This window comes from Macaca thibetana, chromosome 1 (assembly GCF_024542745.1).
Source record: "Macaca thibetana thibetana isolate TM-01 chromosome 1, ASM2454274v1, whole genome shotgun sequence".
Lineage (NCBI taxonomy): Eukaryota > Metazoa > Chordata > Mammalia > Primates > Cercopithecidae > Macaca > Macaca thibetana.
This window is the reverse complement of record NC_065578.1, coordinates 86,280,694-86,306,658: the sequence shown is the minus strand read 5'-3', so window position 1 is coordinate 86,306,658 and position 25,965 is coordinate 86,280,694. Positions and strand designations below refer to the sequence as shown.

The 25,965-nt window shown below is 37.4% G+C and overlaps 3 protein-coding genes across 5 annotated transcripts in view; 1 reads left to right on the top strand and 2 right to left on the bottom strand.

Annotated features, from left to right (window-relative positions):
• LMO4 (LIM domain only 4) overlaps positions 1–25,965 on the bottom strand; it is a 523,833-nt gene that overhangs the window by 236,116 nt on the left and 261,752 nt on the right. The window lies entirely within an intron of this gene.
• Positions 1–25,965, top strand: part of SELENOF (selenoprotein F) — a 270,936-nt gene that overhangs the window by 19,234 nt on the left and 225,737 nt on the right. The gene's annotated exons all lie outside the window — the stretch shown is intronic.
• The window catches only part of HS2ST1 (heparan sulfate 2-O-sulfotransferase 1), a 198,323-nt gene continuing 174,973 nt past the window's right edge, over positions 2,616–25,965 (bottom strand). For 2 of the 3 annotated variants that reach the window (XM_050774461.1, XM_050774620.1), the window contains 4 exons: positions 19,962–20,100; positions 14,665–14,762; positions 9,059–9,216; positions 2,616–8,156 (listed from right to left, as the gene is read on the bottom strand). In XM_050774461.1, the coding sequence (XP_050630418.1) occupies positions 7,927–8,156; positions 9,059–9,216; positions 14,665–14,762; positions 19,962–20,100 (625 nt within the window). In that variant the 3' untranslated portion in view covers positions 2,616–7,926. The remainder of the gene's footprint in view (positions 8,157–9,058; positions 9,217–14,664; positions 14,763–19,961; positions 20,101–25,965) is intronic. The other variant, XM_050774541.1, reaches the window with a different exon arrangement.

The window sequence follows — 25,965 nt, the reverse complement described above, 5'->3', positions numbered from 1 at the left end:
TTGCATGTGAGAATCTAATGAGAGGATAAATGTGAAATGAAAGCACCTTATAAATTAAAAAGTTCTAAACAGTTGTAAAGGATTGAATATGAGGATTATTGAAAGGTTAAAGCTCATGGTGCAGAGAGCCTGTAGTGCAGTGCCTGGCAAACAATGGGGGCTCGATAAATATTAAATGTAAAAAAAAAAAAAAAACCCACAAAAGTAAAATTTGCCTTACTCCATGCCAGAGATTTCAGTCTTTGTCATATATTAAAATAAGAAAAGGTAATAAAGTCGTAACACATGCAGTTCATATTCCAATCGTGGGTGGCAAGGACCTCCTTCCTGGCTTCTGATCCAATTCATTATTTGAATCTCCACTACTTAATGTGGAACCACTGTGGATCTTGATAAGAGGAAAAGGCTGGGCTCTGTTTCCACTTTGCTCTTGGCAGTCCTCAGGCCTCCAGTATAACTTTCTTAGAAAATGAATAGGGCTGGCTCCCAGAGAGACTAATCTAATCTCATCTTGTCCACTCAGAAGATCCATATCAAACATTACAGACTGTCTGACTGCAGGACTACAGCAGGAAGGGGCATCTAATTCCATCTGGATTTGGATCAGTGATTAAACGATCAAGTGAGAGCCATTAGCATGGTAGAAATAGAAAAGCAAAATATAACTGGCCTACTTCTTAAACATTGTTCTCATCTAAGGTGTTATTCAAAGAGCCCCCACACGAAACAAAGAGCAAGCCTGCGAGAGAGGAGTTTAAAGTCCACAGCCTCCTTTAAAAACAGACAAGAATGCATCAACATGCTGCATTTTCACTGTTTATGGGCATGACAGTCTGATCAGATAACCATGCTATGCCTAGAGACCTAATTAGTAATCCTCTGGTGAATTTTAAATTACTTTTAAAGGAAAAAAAATATGTCTCTGGTAACTCTTGGTTGAATAAAATGTCACTCATTTCTGATCAGCCATTTTCAGAAAGGCTCTGCCCGCTTCAAATGGAATTACGGGTGAGTTCAGTTACCCAGAAAAGGTATATTTCAGCTAATCAATTTTGAGAGATCTAACAGGTTCAAACACCTACGACTGAAACCTCTACATTGTTTTTGTTTTACAGTACAACCTGGCTGCCTTACCAAGAGGGCACCCAGAATCATCAAAATGGATACAAATGCAATGTTATTGCCACAAGCACTTTAAATACATCTCTCAAGATGCTACATGAAATACCCAGATTTAGGTCAAACTAGTTCAATTTGTGAAAGCAAAACAAAGTTCAGAAGCCAGATCAGTTAGGGACTGTATGTCTACTCTTTGCCAGATTTTAATATTTAATTAGATACAGGTTAAAGCTTTGATACTTTAAGGCGGCACATGCTAAAAAAAAATCACAAATTAGCAAGTTTGACAGTTCTTTGATGTTAAGTTTCTACTAAGAGACTGAGTGATTTTAAATTGGAAAGAAAGGAGAGCGGAGGGAGAGGAAGAAAGAAAAGAATGAACTGATTCTACAATCCCAGAATAATCACTCTTGGATCTGCTGCTCAGGGAGAGAAATTTCTTAACATTCTTACAGTTCAAAATACTTAGGTTGCCTGTTTCATGGAGGGTGTATTTAGCAAGAAAACCTAGACAGGGGTCAGTTATTGCACTTACAGCTCATCCTTTTCCAGCATCACCGATAGGCTGAAGGCTCTAGAAATCTAGTTGCCCACACCCTTGATCTAAAAGAAAATTAATCCAAATATGTTTTATCTATTTCCCTGTAAATGCTGTCAGTGCTAATGATGTGAAACATTTCCAGGCAAGACTTTCATTTTTAAACTTCAGGTTTAGAGAAGTAGAGGTAGAGACTTAGAGTTGGTGTGTTTCATTAGAAGCCTTCATGATCAAACCAGAGGACATCAGAAAAGTTTCTAGGGGGTTCTTTCTAAACTCTAATCCAGGTCACAAAATCTGGAAGAGCAAAAGAGGCAAGGAAGCCAAACATCTCATAGGGAGATAGTGAATTCCTTCTTTGTGATCCTAGGTTCTTTGGGAAAACGCTCGTCTGTTTTATAAGCTTTGACATAGGAAGTAATCATCATTGCCTAATTGAGGCAAAAGCAAGGGGTGCTGAAAATTTGCACAGATGCATTGTTATGAACCCAAGTTAATGCCTTCATTCCCCATTTATTGATTATATCCCACCTGTCACCAAATGTTGGCGTTTCTGGCCCTGAGATCTGTCTGCTTCTCCCCAACCTTGTCTCTACTTTTCTTGACAACTGCAGTCAGGTCCTCAGAGGTTTTCATGTTCTCAGTTTTTAGCTTGAGAGCCTATTGTTTACACTGCTGCTGTCCTTTCTGTTTAAAGAGTGCAAATCATTTTACTCCTGGGGTCCGGAGTTTTATGTGTGTACTATTTAGCAGTCCTTACTGTTCAAATATACTAAGATATGAACTCCGTCACTTCTGGAATAAGCAAGTCCTATCTTCTTTAGAACACTCAGCATTTCCCCCCTTTAATCTGTACAAATGAGTGATTTGTATGTGGAAAGAACAGCAAGAATCAGAACCAGGAATATCTATGCTACAGGTACGTAAGTGATGTGGTATTAAGATAATCAGTAAAAAGTACAGTCATTCAAAAATATTTATAAAAATATCATTTATGAAATGACAAAACTAGTATTCTGCAGGGTGAGAACGGCACATCAGCTTGGTAACACTATTCCAGCACAGCATGTAAATACCAGCAGTTATTAGCCTACCCTGCCCAGTACTTTGCATACATCATGCCCAACCTTTGCAACAATCCTGTTATCTCCATTTACTGACATCACATTGCTAAATGCAGATCCCTTTGACTCTCAAGCATGTTCTTTGTTCTGTCACTGCAAGTACACACCAAATTCTGTTAAGAAAATTCATCACTGAACTGGTATTTTATCAACCCAATATCATATAATATAAATAGAATCAATCAAGCATTGCTCAAAACAATGAGCCAGTGGCTAAGAATTGAAAATCAATGTAATTGAGACTTTCTTTTTTAAGGGCAAAAAAAAAAAAATCAGAAATGTGTGTTCTAAAAAAAATTATGGACATGTCCAAACTGTGCCATAAATGTTAGATTAAGTTACTTTCACATTTCTTTTTTACTCTAATAGCCCTTTGTCTATTTTTCTTTTTTCTTCTAATTAAGTATATACTTTGTAAGTTTTCTATCTGAAATGTTATTACCAGCGATGAAGTACAATGCAAAAGCAGCAGAGACATGTCAGTCCAGATAAAATATTGTCACAAGCCATACAATCATTAAAAACCAATGATGATGCATGCTTTTCTGATGGCAACACTACCTGAGAGTTAAGTTGACACTGAACACTGAGTCAGCTTGGAAAATGTCCATCAGTGTCAACGCTACAAAAGAAAATATTAAAACAGGACACCAAACCATTTTTCCCCTTCCCACTAAGTGTTTATTTTTTAGCTTTTGCATCAGGTAGTCAACTGAAACACTTCAACATCAGAAAGCTGGCAGAATGTTAAGGAAAAGGAGTGATTATCTCTCCAACAGATGTGACAAAATGGTTTCAAGTTGGAAACAGAATTGCATAAATGAATCAACTGAATGGAGTGGGGGAGGGCAGGGAGCGAGAAGAAAGTAGTAAGCATCTTCCAACAGGACTATGAGGGGAAAAAAGGCACTGTTGAGCTGTGTATTTATAAAATAAAAGTCAAAATAAGCAATCCATGTTTCCAAAATTACATTCAACACTGCTTCAGAGATGCTCACATACCTCTCAATAGAGAGCTACAAAAACTGTCTAAAAAATGAGATAGACAGCATCAATGTCCCAACACAGGCTTAACAGTAATGTATTTTAAAGAGTTCATCACCATCAGGGTCCATTTTATAAATAGTACCGCAAAGGCCACAAAGCTGCATGAAATTACAGGATAAATCTGACTAAATGATCATTCATTTCAATCTCTAAAATTCCTGCTCCAAGTAATCAGAAAGTAAGCTCCACTCCAGAGGAGCTGAATTGGCAGTGGATTTGAAACAGGGTTGCTTTTCTCCTCAGAAGGCTGCCTAAAGAGCAGTTTAGTTGGCATCATACAGCAACTCTGCATAGGGTAAACGGATGCAAAACCGTAACAGCAATTTCTCTACTTTCTCTGAAAGTAAACAATGCTAATTTATGAAGAGGTCAACTCAAATCATAAAGGAGAAGCACCTGGGCCTCTTAAAGGCAAACTACATAAAAGGTTACAGGGAGCTTCTCATAATAAGGATTCTAGGACCATAGGTGTGTTTGGGAATGACCAATGGGAAAATCCAGTGAGATGATTTACACAGATGTTCTCTACGTAGATTTGAATATAAATTAAAATGCCAGCTATGCATTTGGGAATCAGCCTTTAGGTTAAATTCTCTAGTGCTTTCAGAATTATTTGATTTTATTAAAAAAGAATCATTGTCTACAAACTATTTTCTTTCTAACAATGCAAATACAGTAAGCAAATCATCTGCAATATCAAAATATTGTTTGTAAATCACTGATGGCACCAACGATTTTAGGAATTTCCAATAGGACACATATTGAGAAAAAGCAACAGATTATAGGCGTTAACCAAATTTTAAGATCAGAAAATTATAAAAATCAGTAAGTTTAAACTATCTAATTTTCAATAGTTTAAATCCAGTCATCAGGAATTCAGAAGCACCCAATATGTTTGAAGTTGCACAAATGCACATGGATGACAGGAAAGTAATCCCCATGCAATATCTTAAGTGTTGCTATTAGATATATTTAAGTGCTACTTTACAGATTAAAGTTGGGTAAAATCAAAATATATTTTACTTCCCATTAGATTTTAAAACAATCACAATAATTTATCAACAGTTGCCATTTCACAGCAATTAGAAAACAGGAGTTGATACAAGTTGAACAGAAAGGTATCTTTTCATCTTTTAGGAAATAAACATACATATATATATTTCACATACACACATAACCTTATCTTTAAAATTCCAAGTGGTTAATTTACTTTTGTATTATAAAAAAATTATCTCCCTATGGTCAAAATACTGAAAAAGCGCAAAGGCTGAAAAAAGAAAACCACATTTGCCACTTAAAAAAAATACATTATTGTCTCAGTGGTTCTATTTATTTAACTGATTATAAAGTATTATGACTCCTAGTACTGTACTGGACCTGATGGAATTAAATCCACCCCTTTCTCAGTCTCCAGAAAGGATACTCCTAACCCACCCTAAAATATGGTAAAACAAATGCCCCTATTCTGAACTGTTAAACTGGGAAAGAAAACATGCCCACCTGGAAACAATATAAGTCATAAAAGTTTATGAATCTGTGCGAGAGACTACACGAATCAGAAAGCAATTCTTTGGATGTATTAGGAGCTTTTAGAAGTATATAAACTCTTTTAGGCCTCTAGAGTACAGATACGAAGATGATTTCTCCATAAATAATGATTTAGCCAGTGCAATGGTTGGTAGCCCATGGTCTGCATCTGGGATGTCTTCTGTTTTTGTAAATAAAGTTTTATTGGAACATAACCGTGCTCATATGTTTACATAATGTCTATTGCTGCTTTTGTGGTACAATGGCAGGGTTGACTAGCTGTGACAGAGACCATATGGCCTGCAAAGCCTAAAATATTTACTCTCTGGTCCTTCCACAGAAAGTTTACCTACCTCCTGATCTAGTTCACAAAGTACTGCTCTAGTTACCTAAAAGAGTTAATGCACCTCAAGAAGATTTGGGCATGTGGTGCAACTTGTATACTGGGGTTTGTTCATTAGCAGGTAATGTCAAACCCCACCCTGAAGTGGTGCTTTACTTTTGGGCAAGGAAATAATTTGTATACACTTTCAGGAAATACCTATAAAAATCAATTTGAAAAAAGAAAGAAAAAAGCCAAATAATAATAATAAAAATAAAAAGCCTGGCTATGTTCTTTTAATACTTTTATATTATATTATTGTGAGGAAAGGGTGCTAAAATGATTCTTCCTGTCATTCTTTTAGTTTTTCTCTAGTTTGTTTATAAATGTTTTCTCATAAGAAGTGTTCCCTCATGCCCTCCCATAACCTTTAAGGCAATCTACCTAAAATGCTTACAGTCTGTGAAGCCTTGTTCAGAAATATTTAGTTAAACCATAGGTATAAAATAGCTACCATTTCTGAATAGTAATGTAAAATAAAAACAGAAACATCTTTCAAATTTGAAGAGCAAAGTTTCCCTGACCCTAGTCAGCTAACAAAGCCTATTTCTAACAGGGAACTTCCTAAACTCAAGCAGCTGCTTATGAAGCTTTAAGAGTTCACAGGTGTTTCATATTTCAATCGTTGCTGAAACATGGAAGATAAAACACCGGGAGGATATGTATCAAACACAAATTTATATCAAGATTAACTTTTTCAACCAGCTTACAAGCAGACTTTTCCCTTTCTTTGTTAAAAAAGGAATGCTATGAAACTATATGTTAAAGATGTTTCTATAATAATACCTTACATTTATATAGCGCTTTACAATTTTCAAAGTGCTTTCACATGCCATCTCATTTAATCCTCACAACAGCCCTGTGAGGTAGGTACAGCAGGTATTATTATCATTTCAAGATGAGGAAATTGAGGCAAAGAGAGGTTAAGTGACTTGCCCAAGATCACACAGCTGGTAAGTGGTAGAGCTAGGACCTGAAATCAAGGTTTTTGACTCCTTGTCCAGTACTCTTTCCACTGCAATTACTGCCTCAAGTTATGAATAATGAACTGTGTATCAAAATTGAAAGCTTATTGAAGTTCATTTCAGTGATGTCTTACCAGTAAAGTTAAATGAGAAATACAAGAACAGTAGGTCTGATGGTTTTACTTGACATAAAATTGGTGCAAAACCACTTTTGTCTAATTACTTGTAACCTTTTGGTCCAAATACATAAAATATGCAATATTTACAGCATTTTCCTTTTTTTGTAAATGCAATGCTTTAAAACACATTATAAAGCACCTTAGTAAAAATAGTCTACAGGTAAAAGTACAGAAGAAGTAGGAAAATCCTACCCATACCACCGCTCACTAATGGAGTCATAATACGGAGTCACCGATATCTCAGTTTACAGCTTTACAAATAACCCATGGAGAAACAAATACTAAACTTACTTTTTTGATATTAATGTGTAAAAATCTTAACTAAAACTTCAGACAATCTCAGTATTCTTTGAAGTATCTTCCCAATATTAGACATTGAGGAGACAGGAATGAGAAATACTGCTTTGACGCTTTATCTTTTTACCATATTAGTCATTTAAATTGATTTTTAACACTAATCAGTATTTAAAAAATTAAAACCACCTACATAAATATGGGCAAATCCAACTACAGCAGAAACATTTCTTAGCAAATGTGATTAAACATTCCAATAAATTTCATGAGACATGACTCACAAAAACAAAGTACACACTGCCAAACAGTTATTAACACAATTCAGTAGAGGTGTATAACCCAAACCCTCAGTGAAGGCAGAAGAGGCAAATGGACTCATCTTCATTCATGGTTAGTTGAAAAAATGCTTTATCAAAAACGAGAGTATCAGAACCTTTTCTGAAATTGTATTTAGCCTTTTGATTAGACCTGCCATGAGTTCATTTTAGGTGATGTATATTTTCTCCCAGGCAGGAGGTTTTAACTTTCACCAAAGTTTAGCCAGGAAAAATAAAAATGCCTGAAACTTAAACTTAGAACACTGACATACCAGCCAGTATCTACTTCCTTGACGTTACTGTATGTTTCCTAATTTGGCTCGATATAAACTGTCATATACACCTACTGTCAGCAATCCAGACTGTGGAGCTGAGAACAAAGGTGAAGATAGGGTCAAATTTTAGTTCAAGAATCCAATAGTCACACCTTATACTCAGTTCGACTTAGGGTAAATCTTTTCATAGAAAAAGTTTTGTGCGAGGATGTAGAGGTCTCCATCTTTTTCTCGAACAGCATGGGCTCTGATGAATTGGAACTGCTCTAGTGCAAATTCATAGAACTCATTCTCCATTTTCCAAATATCAGATTGCTGTAGTTTTGCAATGGTTTGTTTAGTGGGGAGTTTCTTCTCTGTGGTTTTCCTAAGATGAGATTTCTTTCCTACTTACAAAGGGGGAAAAAAAGGAAAGGTAAATAATTCTTGGAGAACACACAAAAGGTCAATGCCTCTTTATTTGAAGAGGTGGTTAATATGACATATTAAAGAATAGGTAACATAATTGTCTTATATAATTCAGGTAAAAATGGAACCTTGATCATACTAGAGCTATGATTCAGTCCTTTAGAATGTAAATTCTCAACCTAGTAAAGACTTAATGAAATGTCAAATAGTAAATGTAAGGATTGGCACACAGTGAAGTGTAGGCTGTCACCTCACACACTATATTCTCAAGTGCTTGGTGCTCTGAGACTAGTTCATTTCTGATAAAATATCTATTGCCAAACTGTATTCTATTTTCTCATAATCTATATTCTCTAAAATTATGTTAGAAGCTAGGGCATATGCATCCTCAAGGAAAGAGTTTCTATAACTGCATCTTATCAATCAACAGCAAAAAACAAAACAAAACAAAACAAAAGAAAAACATAATTAACTTATCACTTTCAGATACGTAATACAGCTGAGGCTGCTGAAACATGGCTTAGGCATACTTTAGTTCCACTATCCCACCTCTACTTCAAAATGGTAGTAGGCAGGACTAATACACAGGCCTATGTTTGACATCTGGCAAGAAATGTATTGAATACTATACATTTCTAAGGCTGGTTCTGTAGTTTGTATCATTCCACTATTTCTACAGTGCCTTCTAATTTTCATCTAATTCACAGTTATTCAATAGAAAATAGTGAGCAGAAACAGACAAGATACCTGCCTTTCTGGAGTTATCTGTTGTGAAATGTCGTCGTTTCACTGAAGAAACTTTAAGTCATATATTTACGAGTTGCAAACAAACAAACAAAAGAAACCAAAGAAAGTTTTAAAAAGAAACCCTTCCTTTATATACCTGTGCGATAGAGTTCAGTAGCACCCCTGAAAAACCGGGGCAATGCTGCCTCCAATAACATGATAAAATCTTCAAGTTCTTCAGTAACTCCCACCAGAAAATATTCATTAACTAGGTTATACTTGGCTTGATCCATAGCCCACCTGCTTCCCACATTCCTGAAACCAAAGAAAAGGAATTAAAACCTGGTTGTGAAATCTGCTGAGCGTTTTTGGTGCCTTTGACACTATATATTACAGAGAAAATAGATAAACACATGTATATCCAAAGTCTCAATGCCCTTTTATTACCATCCTGTGGGAGGCACACCTGTTTCTAATTTCCTTTGCTTCCATCTCCAGTTTCTGCTCAACTATGCAGTGCTAATTCAGAGTTTACCAGAGGACTTAACATGAGCAATTTAGTTTAAGGGCACTTTAAAAATGTATATGGATATAAGAAAATATACCCCTCCTATATGATTTAGTGTGTTTTAACTTTTTTAAGCTACACTAAATTCTGTTCATTTAAGAGCTCTCTAGTAAAGTGTAAACAATTCGTGTTTACTGCTTATTGTGTGAGTTTTGAATTTTTGTGAGCTGTTTTCTGAAATTTCTGAGGAACAGAAAATAGATAATGGCTCTGCTAAGAATCTTTTATTTTTATTTTCATTTACATTGTCAGCTAATGCTATTAACAGAGATTTGATCCAAAATAAACTCTACTTTTGGGTTCTTTTTAGCACAAATATTCCTTAATCCAAATTCTAGCTCTGCGTTTAAGCAGCAGTATGGTCTTGAGCTGATGGCTTCACCTGTCTCAATTTTGTTTTCTCAAACTATTTAAAAAAAAAAAAGAGGGGGAGGGGAGCCATGATTAATTGGTTTCTAAGCACCCTCCCAGTTCTGTGAATCTATGAAATATACTGAAGAAATACAATTAATATCTCCTCAAAAATGCCCAATAGAGCAATAGTCTTTATTGTTCTAAGGCAGGGTTTGGCAAACTTTTTATATAAAAAGCCAGAGGATAAATATTTTAGGTTTTGCAGACTACACAGTGATATGGTTTGGATATTTGTTCCCTCTAACTCTCATTCTGAAATGTGATTCCCAGTGTTGGAGGTTGGACTTGGTGGGAGGTAACTGGATCATGGGAGCAGGTCCCTTGTGAATGGTTTAGCACCATCCCCTTAGTGATAACTGAGTACTTGGCTCAGTTAGTTCATTAGAGATCTAGTTATTTAAAAGACTGGGGGCCAGGTGTGGTGGCTCACACCTGTAATCCCAGCACTTTGGGAGGCCAAGGCAGGCAGGTCACCTCATGTTCAAGACCAGCCTCACCAACGTGGAGAAACCCCATCTCTACTAAAAATACAAAATCAGCCGGGCATGGTGGTGCATGCCTGTAATCCCAGCTACTCGGGAGGCTGAGGCACGGGAATTGCTTGAACCCAGGAGGCAGAGATTGTGGTGAGCCGAGATCACGCCACTGCACTCCAGCCTGGGTGACAAGAGCAAAACTTCATCTAAAAAAAAACCAAAAAGACTGGGACCTCCCCCTTCATTCTCTTGTTCCCACTCCTGCCATGTGATGCGCCTGCTCCCACTTCACTTTCTGCCATGATTGTAAGCTTCCTGAGGCCTGCACCAGAAACCAAACAGATGTTGGTGTCATGCTTGCACAGCGTGCAGAACCATAAGCCAAGTAAACCTCTTTTCATTATAAATTACCATCTCAGGTATTCCTTCACAGTAATGTAAGAATGGCCTAATAGAGAAAATTGTTCCTAAGGAGTGGGCTATTGCTGTAAAGATACCTGAAAATGGGAAAGTGGCTTTGGAACTGGGTAATGGGCAGAGGTTGGAAGAATCTGAAGGGCTCTGAAGAAGACAGGAAGAAGAGGGAAACTTTGACATTTCTTAAGCTGAGACTGGTTTAATGATTGTGACAAAAATGCTGGCAGAAATATGGACAGAAGCCCAGGCTGATGAGGTCTCAGAGGGAAATGAAGAAGCTACTGAGAACTGGAGTAAAGGTCACCTGTATTATGCCTTAGCAACGAACTTGGCTGTGCGGTGTCCAAGTTCTAGAGATCTGTGGAAGTTTGAACTTAAAGACTGATGACTGGTTGGGTGTGGTGGCTCACACCTGTAATCCCAGCACTTTGGGAGGCTGAGGCAGGTGGATTACTTGAGGTCTGGAGTTTGAGACCAGCGTGGCCAACATGGTGAAACCCCATCTCTACTAAAAACACAAAAATTAGCCAGGTATGGTGGCACACACCTATAATCCCAGCTACTCGGGAGGTTGAGGCAGGAGAAATGCTTGAGCCCAGGAGGCAGAGGCAGTGAACCGAGATTGTGCCACTGTACTCCAGCCTGGCTGACAGAGTGAGACTGTCTCCAAAAAAAAAAAAAAAAAGTGATGACTTAGGACATCTGGTGCAATACATTTCTAAGCAACAAAGCATTTAAGATGTGGCCTGGCTGCGTCTAAGAGGCTACAATAAAATGCAAGAGCAAAGGAATGACTTAAAGTTGGAACTTATATTTTAAAGGGAGGCAGAGCATAAACATTTGGAAAATTCACAGCCTGGCCATGTGGTAGAGAAGGAAAGCCCCCTTTTTGTGTTGTTTTTTGTTTTAAAGACAGGGTCTTGCTCTGTTGCCCAGGCTGGATCTTGGCTCATTGCAGGCTTAACCTCCTGGACTCAAGTGTTCTTCCTACCTTAGCCTCCCAAGTAGCTGGGATTATGGGCATATGCCACTACACCTGGCTAACTTTTTGTTTTGTAGAGATGAGATTGCCCAGGCTAGTCTCAAATTCCTGGGCTCAAGCGAGCCTCCCACTTTGGTCTTCCAAAGTGCTGGAATTACAGGCATGAGCAACCACGCCCACTGAAAAGCTTATTTTCCAGGGAATAGGGCAGGGAATAGGGAAGGAATTTAATAACACTGTGGAGCAATCACTTATTAAGGAGGTTAGCATGACTAAAAGGCAGTCAAGTGCTAATATCCAAGACAATGGGAAAAAGGCCTCAAAGGCATTTCAGAGATCTTCCAGGCTGCCCCTCCCATCATAGGCCCAGAGGCCTTGGGGGGAAGAATGATTTAAGGGGACAGGCCCAGGGTTCTGCTGCCCTGAGAAGCCTTGGGACACTGCTCCCCACATCCCGGCCACTCCAGTTCCAGCCTTGGCTCAAAGGAGTTCAGGTATAGCTTGGGCCACCAGTCAGGGGGAGCATAAGCTGTAAGCATTGGTGGTTTCCAGGTGGTATTAAATTTGCAGATGCTCAGAATGCAAGTATGAAGGAGCTTGCATTCCACCTAGATTGCAGCTTCCATCTAGATTTCAGAAGTGGGTTGGGTTGGAGCCCTCACCCCACTCAAGAGACCCAAACAGGGAACTGTCTAGTGGAGCTGTGGGAAGGGGATTATGCCCTCCAGACCCCAGAATGGTTGGCTCACCATCAGCTCTCACACTCTCCCTGGAAAAACTGCAGGTACACTCAATTCTAACCCATGAGAGCAGCCATGTAGGCTGTACCCTGCAAAGCCATGGGGGCAGGGCTGCTCAAGGCCTTGGGAGCCCACCCCTTGCACCAGGATGCAGGAGATGAAGTCAAGGATTATGTTGGAGCTTTAAGATGTAATGACTGCCCTGCTGGGTTTCAGACTTGTGTGGGGCCTACTGCACCTTTCTTTTGGCCAATTTCTCCCTTTTGGAATGGAAATGTTTATCCAATGCCTATACCACCACTGTATCGGGAATAAATAACTTTTTTTTTTTTTTTTAATCTCACAGGCTCATAGGTAGAAGGAACTCATCTCCAGATGAGATTTTGGACTTGGGACTTCTGAGTTAATGCTGGAATAAGACTTTGGGACTACTGTGAAGGGATGAATATATTTTGAAATATGAGAAAGACATGAGATTTGGTGAGCCAGGGGCAGAATAATATGGTTTGGATGTTTGTTCCCTCCAAATCTCACGTTGAAATGTGATTCCCAGTGCTGGAGGTAGGGCCTGGTGGGAGGTGACTGGATCATGGGAGCAGATCTGTCATGAATGGTTTAGTGCCATCCCCTTGGCGATAACTGAGTTCTCGCTCAGTTCACACAAGATCTGGTTTTTTGAAAGTCTGGGAACCATACCCCTGCCCCTAGTGCCCACTTTCTTGCTCCCACCATGTGATATGCCTGTTCCTGCTTCACCTTCTGCCATGATTGTAAGCTTCCTGAGGCCCTTGTTGGTGCCATGCTTGTACATCCTGCAGAACAGTGAGCCAATTAAACCTCTTTTCTTCATAAATTACCCAGTCTCAGGTAGTCCTTTATAGTAATGCAAGAATAGCTAATACACATGGTTTAGGTTACAACTACTCAACTCTGCTGTTGCAGTGTGAAAACAGCCACAAGCAGTAAGTAAAAAATACATGTGGCTGTGTTTCAATAAAACTTTATTTATAAAACAGGTGACACAGCTGGGCATGGTGGCTCATGCCTGTAATCCCAGCACTTTGGGAGGCTGAGGCAGGTGGATCCCTTGAGGTCAGGAGTTCGAGACCAGCCTGGCCAACATGGTGAAACCCGATCTCTACTAAAAAAACAAAAATTAGCCAGGTGTAGTGTAGGCACCTGTAGTCCCAGCTACTCGGGAGGCTGAGACAGGAGAACTGTGAACCCAGGAGGCGGAGGATGCAGTGAGCCAAGACTGTGCCCCTGCACTCCACCTTGGGCGATATAGCGAAATTCTGTCTCTAATAATAATAATAAATAAATAAAAAAAACAGGTGATAGGCCAAAATTGGGTCTGCAGGTTACAACCTGTAGTTTGCCAATCCCTGTTCTAAAGAAATGGTTAAAAATTGAGAAGGCATTCTTTATAGGCTTCCAATTCTTATACTAGTATGAGGCTTTGATGTAATTTATTGAGTAGGACCTTAAACTCCACAGCAATCTAATAATATATCTCAAATAATGAAGAAATTCCTTGTATTTCTCATTATGGTTTAAGGAAGAAACTTTGAATATGTTCCTTTTTTCTCCTACTTCTCCTATTAAAATGATTGAATAGAACAAATAAACATGTAAAATTATTTTTAAAAACTGAAAACTCAACACATTCTGAGGAAATACATTTTTTATTAAACTATCTTCATTTTCCACTTGATATTTACTAGCAAACTAAACCACACCCTTAACCTTGGCTTCTCTTAAAGTCAAAATCAGTTTAACAGTAAAACCAGGTGAATTTTAACCTGCTAAGCCTTTACTTAATTTAACACAAATAGCTAAAACAGTAAGCTTTGGACAAAATAAGATTTATGACCACCTCCCAGTCTCTAAGAGCTCTACTGGAATACAGCAAAACATAGCACCAAAAATAAGAAATATTAAAAACCAGCATCTGAGAAAACAATGCAAGGATATTAGGATATTACTCTACATGAGGAATCTTTTAAATGCATTTAAAAGTAACTGCAAAACTAGATATTACTCAATTACATGTTATTTTTAGTCTAGTCTTTCACCGATTTCCCTACATCTAGCCCTTGTGAAATGAAACACAGATATAGAGATAATAAGAATGATAATCAATTTGAGCCAACTTTATCTCCCTACCAGCATTCGGAGCTATGGCCACAGAAGAACGGGATTTGAAGCCAGAGCTTCTCTGGAGCACAGTCTGAGCCACCTTCTGCTACACATTCATCAAAGGTCTAGAACAAAGACAAAGCAGCATGAGTAAGCCATAAATCCAAGTCTCACCTATCAAATATCTAATGTGGCAAATTGTTAAATAATTGGGTGAGAGTAGGTGGGATGAGACACTCTTATTTTGTTTGAAGTCATGTAAATTAATCACGGTTGGGCGTGGTGGCTCACACCTGTAATCCCAGCACTTTGGGAGGCCGAGGTGGGCAGATGACAAGGTCACAAGATCGAGACCATCCTGGTTAACATGGTGAAATCCCCATCTCTACTAAAAATACAAAAATTAACTGGGCGTGGTGGCTTGTGCCTGTAGTCCCAGCTACTTGGGAGGCGGAGGCAGGAGAATCGCTTGAACCCAGGAGGTGGAAGTTGCAGTGAGCCGAGATGGAGCCACTGCACTCTAGCCTGGTGACAGAGCAACACTCCGTCTCAAAAACAAAAACAAAAACAAAACAAACAAAAAAATCACATACTGCCTTGTAACAGGCAGCTCTTAGGATCTGGTTTAGAATCTTAGGATAGGTTGATCTGTCTGTCTGTCTGTCTATAGCTTTATCTACATAACTTGTTTCATGTGCTTTTTAAATGTGTTATGTGTTATGTTGTATCTTTCCAACTACAGTGAAAACTTCCTGAAGTAGCATTCGTGGATCATGCAGTAGCATTTGTATCCTCCAGAGCATATAGAATAGTGCTATATAAACCACTTGCACAATTAATATTTGTAAATGACTACTGAAAAGACTGCGCTTTGGGGATTTACATGGGTATTAAAGGCGTAGCTCTAGCAGAGATGAAGACAGAGGAAATAAAATATTTTCATGAGGCATTTGATATTATTTCTGAATTTTTCTAGATGGTCTTAGATTTGCCAGCCTAGGCCATTTTCTAAAAAGTGGTTTTATTATCATTTGTGCCGAATTTTGTAGCTCATAAAAAGAAATAAGAAATAAAACCTTACGTATCTATATATCTACCATATCCCAAACTACAGCTATTCAGATTTGAGTATTTGGTGGTATTTTCTCAAAATGAATAAACTATGTCCGTCAGGTGAAAGAATAGCTGACAGTGTTGATACCCCACATGCTCTCAGCTGGAAGCTATTCTGACCCTCAGGTGATATTTGGCAATGTTTGAAGACAATTTTGGTTCTCACAGCTGAGGTATGGGGGATGCTACCAGGTAGAAGTAAGAGATGCTGGTAAACATCCTACAATGTATAAGAAGCCCCCACGACAAAGAATTATCTGGCCCAAAACAACAATAATGTTGAGGTTGAGAAATCCTGTAATAGGCCAATGATAAAAATTAAGCTTTCAAGCAAAAAATAAAATTTTGGAAAACTTGTATCTGCCACCATAAGCTTGACAGTCTCCCAATACTTAAAGACTCTTCTGATGAGATTAGTGGTGATATTAATGAATATGAGTTTTTAATGCTGTATAACAAAATACATTAACATTTGAAAGGTCCATATAAGTCAGTGAACCAGTATGTCCCAAACGACCAATGTATGATGTTTCAAAATTATGCTTGGTTGAAAGATCCATTCCAAGTGTAAAACGTATCAACAGATTTTAATGTAGCAAAGTGTAAAAAGGTCACTGCTATGGTTTCAGATTCTACACTGCAACTAACTTTTGAAACTACCACTTGTCAAGTTTTAGTGTTTACTAAAGAATAGCCGCAATTTCTTGAAAAGGCTATTAAAATCCTCCCTTTTCCAATTATATATCTGTGTGAAGCTGGAGTTCCTCAATTCAACCAAAAGAACATTTTGAACAAACTGAATTCAGGAGCAAATATGAAAATCAGCTGTCTAGTTTCTCAGGGTTCAAAACAAAACAAAACAAACAGAAAATTTAAAAAAAAAAAAAAAAAAAAAGAAAATTGGCTGTCTATAGTAAGCCAGATGCTAAAAAGATATGCAAAAATGTAAACCGATGCCACTCTTTTCATTTTTTTGTCAGAGGAGAAATAGTTATGTGCATTAAAATATAATTTATGTTAACATATGATGGCTTTACTATTTAGTGTTTTAATATTTAAAAATTTTTTCAGTAAATGGCAAATTTACTGATATTGGTAAACATCAATAGATATAACTCAAAACAAAACAAAAGCCATAAACAAAAGCTCTTTTATGGAATCCTTAACAATTTTTAAGAGTATAAAAAGAATTCTTATATCAAAAAGTTTGAGAACCACTGATTTGAATGATATAGTTATTCACTGCTCATCTTTGGATTACTTAATATCCCTATTTTCCAGGTGCTGGGCACAGGTTAAATTAAGTAAAACTGTAGTTCTAAAATGTGCAAATTTGAAATCTCCCAAATCAAAAGCCTTCCATTCTTTACAAGATCAAGTGAAAGCTATCCTAGGTGCACATATATCTAAAATGTGTTTGAAGTGTAACCACAGAGCAGTTCAGATTACTAGAGTACGTCAGTTTAAAACATAACAGTTGCCGTAAGTGCTGAACTGAATACTGTTTAATACACCTCAAAATATCACTTGAGATGCAAATAATCTACAATGTTATAGAAATAAAGTTATTTACACTTTCTTGGGAATAAGCGCCATTGCAAGGTATTTCCAACATAATCATGGCCGCCCTTTAACCTCCAATCTAAAACCTGTCCAGCTTTAGAAATGTTATATGTATGCAGTCTTACCAACTTTACAGATAAGTTTAACGAAAACTCCTGCTAAAGATATTAAGGAGTTATTTGCAACAAACACCACTTAACTCATTAGGATATCAGCATTAGGTTAACCAACATGTGTATCACAAGAAACAAGCCAAATTACTAAAAATGTCTAATCACCAATATGTTTCAAGACTGAAAAGGTACATTCTATCATAAAACAAAGTAATTTATTATTATTATAAATTCAATTATTTACAGATAGCCCTGTCCTCATAAGAAGACAATGCAATAGTATTTTGCTGATATTATCAACACTACATCTAAATAAACAGGCATATTAATGTTTATTTTATAATGATATTAAAAAAACAAAAAACAAAACAAAACAAACCCCAGGCCTTATTATAATCAGGGTGAAGAACAGGTAAAGCTCCAGGATGGCCTATCTACCTAAAACTTTCAAACATGAAAGGGAGACGATGTTAAAATGTCTGCCTGGATTTTTTCATGAATACTGAATATGCAACTTTGGAACATGTTTCACAGAAAAATGTCAGTGACATGTTGCATTTCTTCTCTCCTTTTCAAAGGATATAAGAGAGGTTAAGACTATGGACTCTGCAATTAGAGTGCTTGGTTTTAAATTCCAGCTCTACCATTTACTAGTTGAATGACACCGTGCAAAATACTTAGCTTTTCTGTGCCCCCCAGTTTCCTTTTCTGTAAAATGAGGACAATAACAGCAACCACCCTATAGAATTGTTGTGCAAGCTACCTGAAAAAATACATATGAAATAACTTAAAACACTGCTTGGTATAGTATACAGTAAATGTGAGCTATTATTAGTTAATACTGTTACTGTTAATAATTACTGTTAATAATTATTAGTTATTATTACCCAATCACCCAAACTACACAGGTTAGGAACCACAGAACCATGCTATCCAGGGCTGACAATGACAAATGATGGATATAGGGGCCTACATGACTGCAATCTTTTCCTTTCCAACACTAACGCTAATATTACTTTGGTCAAAGGAGGGAGACAGATACTAACATTTACTGAGTCAAGAGTTAGTGTACATAGGGCTAATACAAAAAATAAAAAGAAAGTGCACAAGTGAATTTAGAAATAAATATCAATAAATTATAAAGTAGTAAGTTGTAAGAGTTATACTAATAGATTTTATAAAACTTTTCAGAATCTCCATAATAAATATTTCTAGAAGATTAAATAATGCTAAGAGATAGCATTATTTAAGAAAACAGATTTGGTTAGTTATCTCTGGATCAGTACCTTCTGCCTAAAACTTTGAGACTAAAGAAACAGCAATTTCTAGAAATCATTAAAAAGGAAAACAAAACAAAAAACCACTGTCCCATCACGTGACACAGAGGATACAACTAATTTAGAAAAAATACTGTTGGGTGTTAATTATCATAACATACCAAATATCTGGCATCGCTACTGTGTAACAGTTTAGGTTTAAAATGTGCAGAATTCACACACTCAACCATTTGTTAAGCACTTACAGGTAACCTAGGTATGATGTTAAATTCTGAGGAAACAAAGATGAATTAAATATATGCTTCAGGAAATTCACCACATTTTGGAGAAGACAGTATGTAAACTGGTAATCCAAATATCACAAAATAAATGCTTAAAAGAAAGAGATTTGAATGAAGTGCTCTGGGAGCCCCGAAAGAGATATGACTAACTGCCTAGAGGCATCAGAAAAGACTTTATGGAAGTGGTCATGTTTGAGCTACATCTTAAAGGTGGATAAAGAGTTTTCCAGAGTAAACGAAAGGCATTCTCAATATAGGGAATAACACATGTGTAAAAAAGTATGAAGCATTAATAACTTAAGCAATAAGTTCAGAGGATGGTGACATTTCATGTGGCCAAAGCACTGGGCACCTAAAGGAAAATCAGACAGGAGAGCTTGTTCTGAGATCGTGTCTAGTTGTGTCTCCTATGTCTTAATCTGTGAGCAGTGAGGTCCCAGTAAAGGTTTTCCACCAGAGAAGTGACAAATCAGTTTGATGTCTTAGAAATATAACTCTGGTAATACTCTAGAAAATGCAATGAAATGGAAAACAACCAAAATCTGAGCCTGTTATGAACTTTGTTGAGCCATTATTCTCTTCTTGCCAGAAAAAAACAGCTGCTTAGCAAAATACTGTCCTTAAGCTGATGATCACAAATATAAACAGCCATCAATACTAAGAGAATCAAAAAATATACAAAAATATATCATATTAGTGAATAATTACAATAATCACACAGAAAATTGTTAACAGAACCATAAAGAAAACATGATTCTGCCCTGGAAAAGAAATATTTTAAAAAATCACAAAAAAATGTATATTACAATATATCAGCTACGTAACTTCATTTTGCTTCTTCATATTTTGGGTTCTCTTCAAAATTTCCACAATAAGCAAGTAATACATTTATAATTAACATCAAATTTTAAAAGCACACTGCTCACTGCATTTCATAAACAATTATCTTTATAAAAATCTTAAAACTAAAATATTACCTTTTTGTCTCCTTGTTTTCGTCTCCGTAACCCTGGTCTATAATCATCTCCAAATCTCAGAAAGTAATAATAAGAAACTAGCCTCTCAATAGGATCCCTTATGACATTAATGTAAATTGGTTTCTTCTTCACACCAAATCTGAAATAAAACAAAATTTCAAACGTGAAATCAACATTTGCAATCTGTTTAGGAGTGCCCTGAAATTATATGTTTAAGTCTGAAGTACTGGTCCTATAAGGAAAAAAGAACATGAATTAATTTAAATAATTTGTATGTGTGGCTCTTGGGAACTATTTCATGATTATTCATGTCAGAATATAGTAAACAAGAAATATGAATTTAAAAGTTACGTCTGAAGATAAAGGAAAGGAGATAAAAATGAATGAAAAATAATTTTAAACTTTACCAGCAAGAATTATATAAAACATTTTACTTCTATGTCTTCATTATACTTTAAGCCCAAGTAGAAAATCCCTTCTCAAATTAGTACCCACATATTACTAGGAAAGAATCTAATATTTATAATTTTAAAAAATGAACTTATTTTAAAAATTGTTTTATTACATTCCTGAATAGATCATCTGGTGCTACAGAAAAATTCAAATCTGCATTAACTATGTAGCAATGATTTCTCACTTCTGGCTCATCAAACTAGCCAGATTTGATAGTGTTTTCTGAACACCATCAAACGATACAGCATCAGTGAACACAAGTTGACCATTATCAATCTACCTTCTGTTGCTGATTTTAAAGACAAGATAGAAGTGAAAGACACTAGGTTTTCAGCATTATTTTCTTAGGGAATGACAGAGTTGATGGAACACTGAAGACTTTTACTTTAGCAACCCTTACAGACCCTAGAACTGTACAACTGGCTCCCTGTTTTATTATACTCCCTTGTCCCCAGTCTTAAAATTTTACAGCTACTATGTTGATTCTTACTTTTCCATAATAGTTCATTTCATAAAATTTCAAAGTCGTTTTGATTGTTTTGTAAGCTTTCTCACAGATGTGACCTGTCTTCATCATTCTTTTTCTTTACCACTTCCCTTTTACTCAGCCTCTTGCTTAGATTACTGCAGTAATACAGTTTTCTAACATCCAGTTTCTCTCCCTTTCAATCTATCTTCCATATCAATTCTCAAAGGATGTTCCTAAACATTATTTGTTAAATCACTCTTCTTACGAATCTGAAATAACTCTACTGATGTATTGATACGAAACCCAAACTCCTTTGCTGGTTGTCTTAGGATTCTTTTACCTTATGTCTTAGGTACCACCTTATTGACCTAACTTTCTTTAACTCTCCTCAAACAAGAAACCATTTATCTGTTATAGTTAGGTTGGCCTTTTTTATCTCCTCCCGTATCAATACTTATTCTATTTCTCTTTAAATATCTTTGCTTATTCTGTCTTCCTTGAGTGTCACTCTCATTTTTCTTTTCTTTTTCTACATTAATTCATTCAAAAATACTTTTTGTATGCACCTAATATTGCCAGATATAATACTATTCTAGGTACCAGGAATACAACAATGAACAAAAAGACTAAATTTCTTGTCCTTCTAGAGCTGACATTCTACTTGGCACAGACAGGCAATAAACAAATAAATAAGCATATATTACAGATGATAAAAAGTGCAAAGGAGAAAAATAATTCAGTGAAAGGGAATAAAGAGTGCTAAGGAGGTGAGGGAGAATACAATTCAAAATAGTGTTTTTCGGGAAGACATCACTAGTCTTATGTAATGAGGAGGTACCATGCAAACATCTGGGAGAAAGTGTTCTGGAAAGATGGGATTTCCAAGTAAGAGGCCCTTGAGGCAGCTAAGTTCCAGGTGTTTTGAGGAACAGCAAGGAGATCAAGCTGCCTGTAGAATCAAAAACGGAATACCACAGAAGATAAGAGAGGTGGGGGTGAGGTGGGGTGAGTGCAGATTGTGTGGGTCTTCCATACTGTTACAAGCATTACTTTATACAGAGTCAGGAGGGAGGTCACTGAAAGATTTAAGCAGAGAAGCACCATGACACAACTCATATTAAAAGGTCATTGGCTGCTGTTTTGGAATTAACAGAGGGGCTATAACAAAATCTTGTGACCTCTCTTCCTGATGACTCTAGCATACAGTTCTATTTGCTTTCATTTGACACCTCCTGCACCTAAGAGCTATCAAGCAACTTAACTCTTAGCTTATCCTACTAGTGTTTCTCCTGTAAGTCTTTCTCCCAAACAGCATTATAAGCCACTTGAGGGTAGGCGTAGTACCAATAGTGCAGTAAAAATTTCTTTCACAATTTTTTTAAAAGAAGAAAACAGTACTGTTGCAAACACATAGCACTGTCACATTTGGTATTAGAGTAGAAGTTCCACCAGGGTGGGGACTATTTCTCTCTTGTTCATGGCTTTATCACTAGTGCTCAGCACTGTGCCCAACACACAGGTGCTGAATATTAATAGAATTAGGTTGAGGAGACTGTTGTGAATCAGCCACTAACAAAAGTGCCTTTCTGTGAGACAGTACACTGAGTAGTAAGAAAGTAAGGAGGCAACAGCAATGCATTGCTGCTCCCTTAGCTCACAGAGCTGAGAGATTTTTAATAGGAAACTACAAGGAGAGATTACAGGGCAATGGGTTAGTGATTCCATTCTTAAGACTGAGATTCCTGGGAATCCTCTCTATCCTCTCCATTATTAGCCATTGCTCCATCCCGAGCCATTCCTTTGGGAATAATCTCCTCACAGAAGAACATCTCCTACTAATGCTTCCTCCTTTCACCTAGTCCCTGACATGTAGAGCAGACAGCAATTACCAGGCAGCAGTAAAAGGGAATATGGCATTTTACAAAACTCTTTTTGCTGTACAGGAAAATGACTATGTGTGGAATGGCTTTGGGTGGCATTTATTAGGAAGTATGATTTTAATGAGACATAATCTGTGAACTCATTTTGAAAACAGATATGAACTATCACATGTAACTTAGGGAACAGTTTTATAGACACAAAGGGCTGGAAACAAGGGATTATAACAGATAATGGGCATGATTAAAAATAGCAACTGGACCACTCAGCTCAGCCAGTTAGAAAACAAGAGCCGCTCTGGGGACAGGGCATAGCTAAACAAAAAGCAGCAGAAACCTCAACAGAGGTAAATGCCCCTGTCTCACAGCTTTGAAGAGAGCAGTGGATCTCCCAGCATGGAGGGTGAGATCTAAGAACGGACAGACTGCCTGCTCAAGTGGGTCCCTGACCCCTGAGTAGCATAACTGGGAGACATCCCCCACTAGGTGCAGACCAACACCTCACACCTCACACGGCAGGGTACACCCCTGAGACGAAGCTTCCAGAGCAAGAATCAGACAGCAACACTTGCTGTTCAGCAATATTCTATCTCCTGCAGCCTCCGCTGCTGATACAGGGTCTGGAGTGGACCTCAAACAAACTCCAACAGACCTACAGCTGAGGGTCCTGACTGTTAGGAGGAAAACTAACAAACAGAAAGGACACCCACACCAAAACCCCATCAGTACGTCACCATCATCAAAGACCAAAGGCAGATAAAACCACAAAGATGGGGAAAAAGCAGTGCAGAAAAGCTGGAAATTCAAAAAATCAGAGCGCATCTCCCCCTCCAAAGGAACGCAGCTCATTGCCAGCAACGGAACAAAGCTGGATGGAGAATGACTTTGACGACTTGAGAGAAGGGTTCAGTAGATCAAACTTCTCAGAGCTAAAGGAGGAACTACATAACCAGCACAAAGAAACTAAAAACCTTGAAAAAAGAATGGATGAATGGATAACTAGAATAATCAATGCAGAGAAGACCTTAAAAGAACTGACAGAGATGAAAACCTTAACATGAGAACTACGTGACAAATGCACAAGCTTCAGTAACCGACTTGATCAACTGGAAGAAAGAGTATCAGCAATTGAAGATCAAATGAATGAAATAAAGTGAGAAGAGAAGTGTAGAGAAAAAAGAGTAAAAAGAAATGAACAAAGCCTCCAAGAAATATGGGATTATGTGAAAAGACCAAATCTACATCTGATTGGTGTGCCTGAAAATGACGGGGAAAATGGAACCAAGTTGGAAAACACTCTGCAGGATATCATCCAGGAGAACTTCCCCAACCTAGTAAGGCAGGCCAACATTCAACTTCAGGAAATACAGAGAACACCACAAAGACACTCCTCGAGAAGAGCAACTCCAAGACACATAATTGTCAGATTCACCAAAGGTGAAATGAAGGAAAAAATGTTAAGGGCAGCCAGAGAGAAAGGTCGAGTTACACACAAAGGGAAGCCCATCAGACTAACAGCAGATCTCTCGGCAGAAACTCTACAAGCCAGAAGAGAGTGGGGGCCAATATTCAACATACTTAAAGAAAAGAATTTTCAACCCAGAATTTCATATCCAGCCAAACTAAGTTTCATAAGTGAAGGAGAAATAAAATCCTTTACAGACAAGCAAATGCTTAGAGATTTTGTCACCACCAGACCTGCCCTACAAGAGATCCTGAAGGAAGCACTAAACATGAAAAGGAACAACTGGTACCAGCCATCGCAAAAACATGTCAAAATGTAAAGTCCATTGATGCTAGGAAGAAACTGCATCAACTAGCGAGCAAAATAACCAGCTAATACCATAATGACAGGAACAAGTTCACACATAACAATATTAACCTTAAATGTAAATGGACTAAATGCTCCAATTAAAAGACACAGACTGGCAAACTGGATAAAGAGTCAAGACCCATCAGTTTGCTGTATTCAGGAGACCCATCTCACATGCAGAGGCACACATAGGCTCAAAATAAAGGGATGGAGGAAGACCTACCAAGCAAATGGAAAACAAAAAAAAGCAGGGGTTGCAATCCCAGTCTCTGATAAAACAGACTTTAAACCATCAAAGATCAAAAGAGACAAAGAAGGCCATTACATAATGGTAAAGGGATCAATTCAACAGGAAGAGCTAACTATCCTAAATATACAGGAATCCAATACAGGAGCACCCAGATTCATAAAGCAAGTCCTTAGAGGCTTACAAAGAGACTTAGACTCCCATACAATAATAATAGGAAACTTTAACACCCCACTGTCAACATTCGACAGATTAACGAGACAGAAAGTTAACAAGGATATCCAGGAATTCAACTCAACTCTGCACAAAGCAGACCTAATAGACATCTACAGAACTCTCCACCCTCAATCAACAGAATATACATTCTTCTCAGCACCACATTGCACTTATTCCAAAATTGACCACATAGTTGGAAGTAAAGCACTCCTCAGCAAATGTACAAGAACAGAAATCATAATTAACTGTCTCTTAGACCACAGTGCAATCAAACTAGAACTCAGGACTAAGAAACTCAATCAAAATCGCTCAACTACATGGAAACTAAACAACCTGCTCCTGAATGACTACTGGGTACATAACGAAATGAAGGCAGAAATAAAGATGTTCTTTGAAACAAATGAGAACAAAGATACAACATACCAGAATCCCTGGGACACATTTAAAGCAGTGTGTAGAGGGAAATTTATAGCACTAAGTGGCCACAAGAGAAAGCAGGAAAGATCTAAAATTGACACCCTAACATCACAATTAAAAGAACTAGAGAAGCAAGAGCAAACACATTTAAATGCTAGCAGAAGGCAAGAAATAACTAAGATCAGAGCAGAACGGAAGGAGATAGAGACATAAAAAACCCTCCAAAAAAATCAATGAATCCAGGAGCTGTTTTTTTGAAAAGATCAACAAAATTGATAGGCCGCTAGCAAGACTAATAAAGAAGAAAAGAGAGAAGAATCAAATAGACGCAATAAAAAATGATAAAGGGGATATCACCACCAACCCCACAGAAATACAAACTACCATCAGAGAACACTATAAACACCTCTACGCAAATAAACTAGAAAACCTAGAAGAAATGGATAATTTCCTGGACATTTACACTCTCCCAAGACTAAACCAGGAAGAAGCTGAATCCCTGAATAGACCAA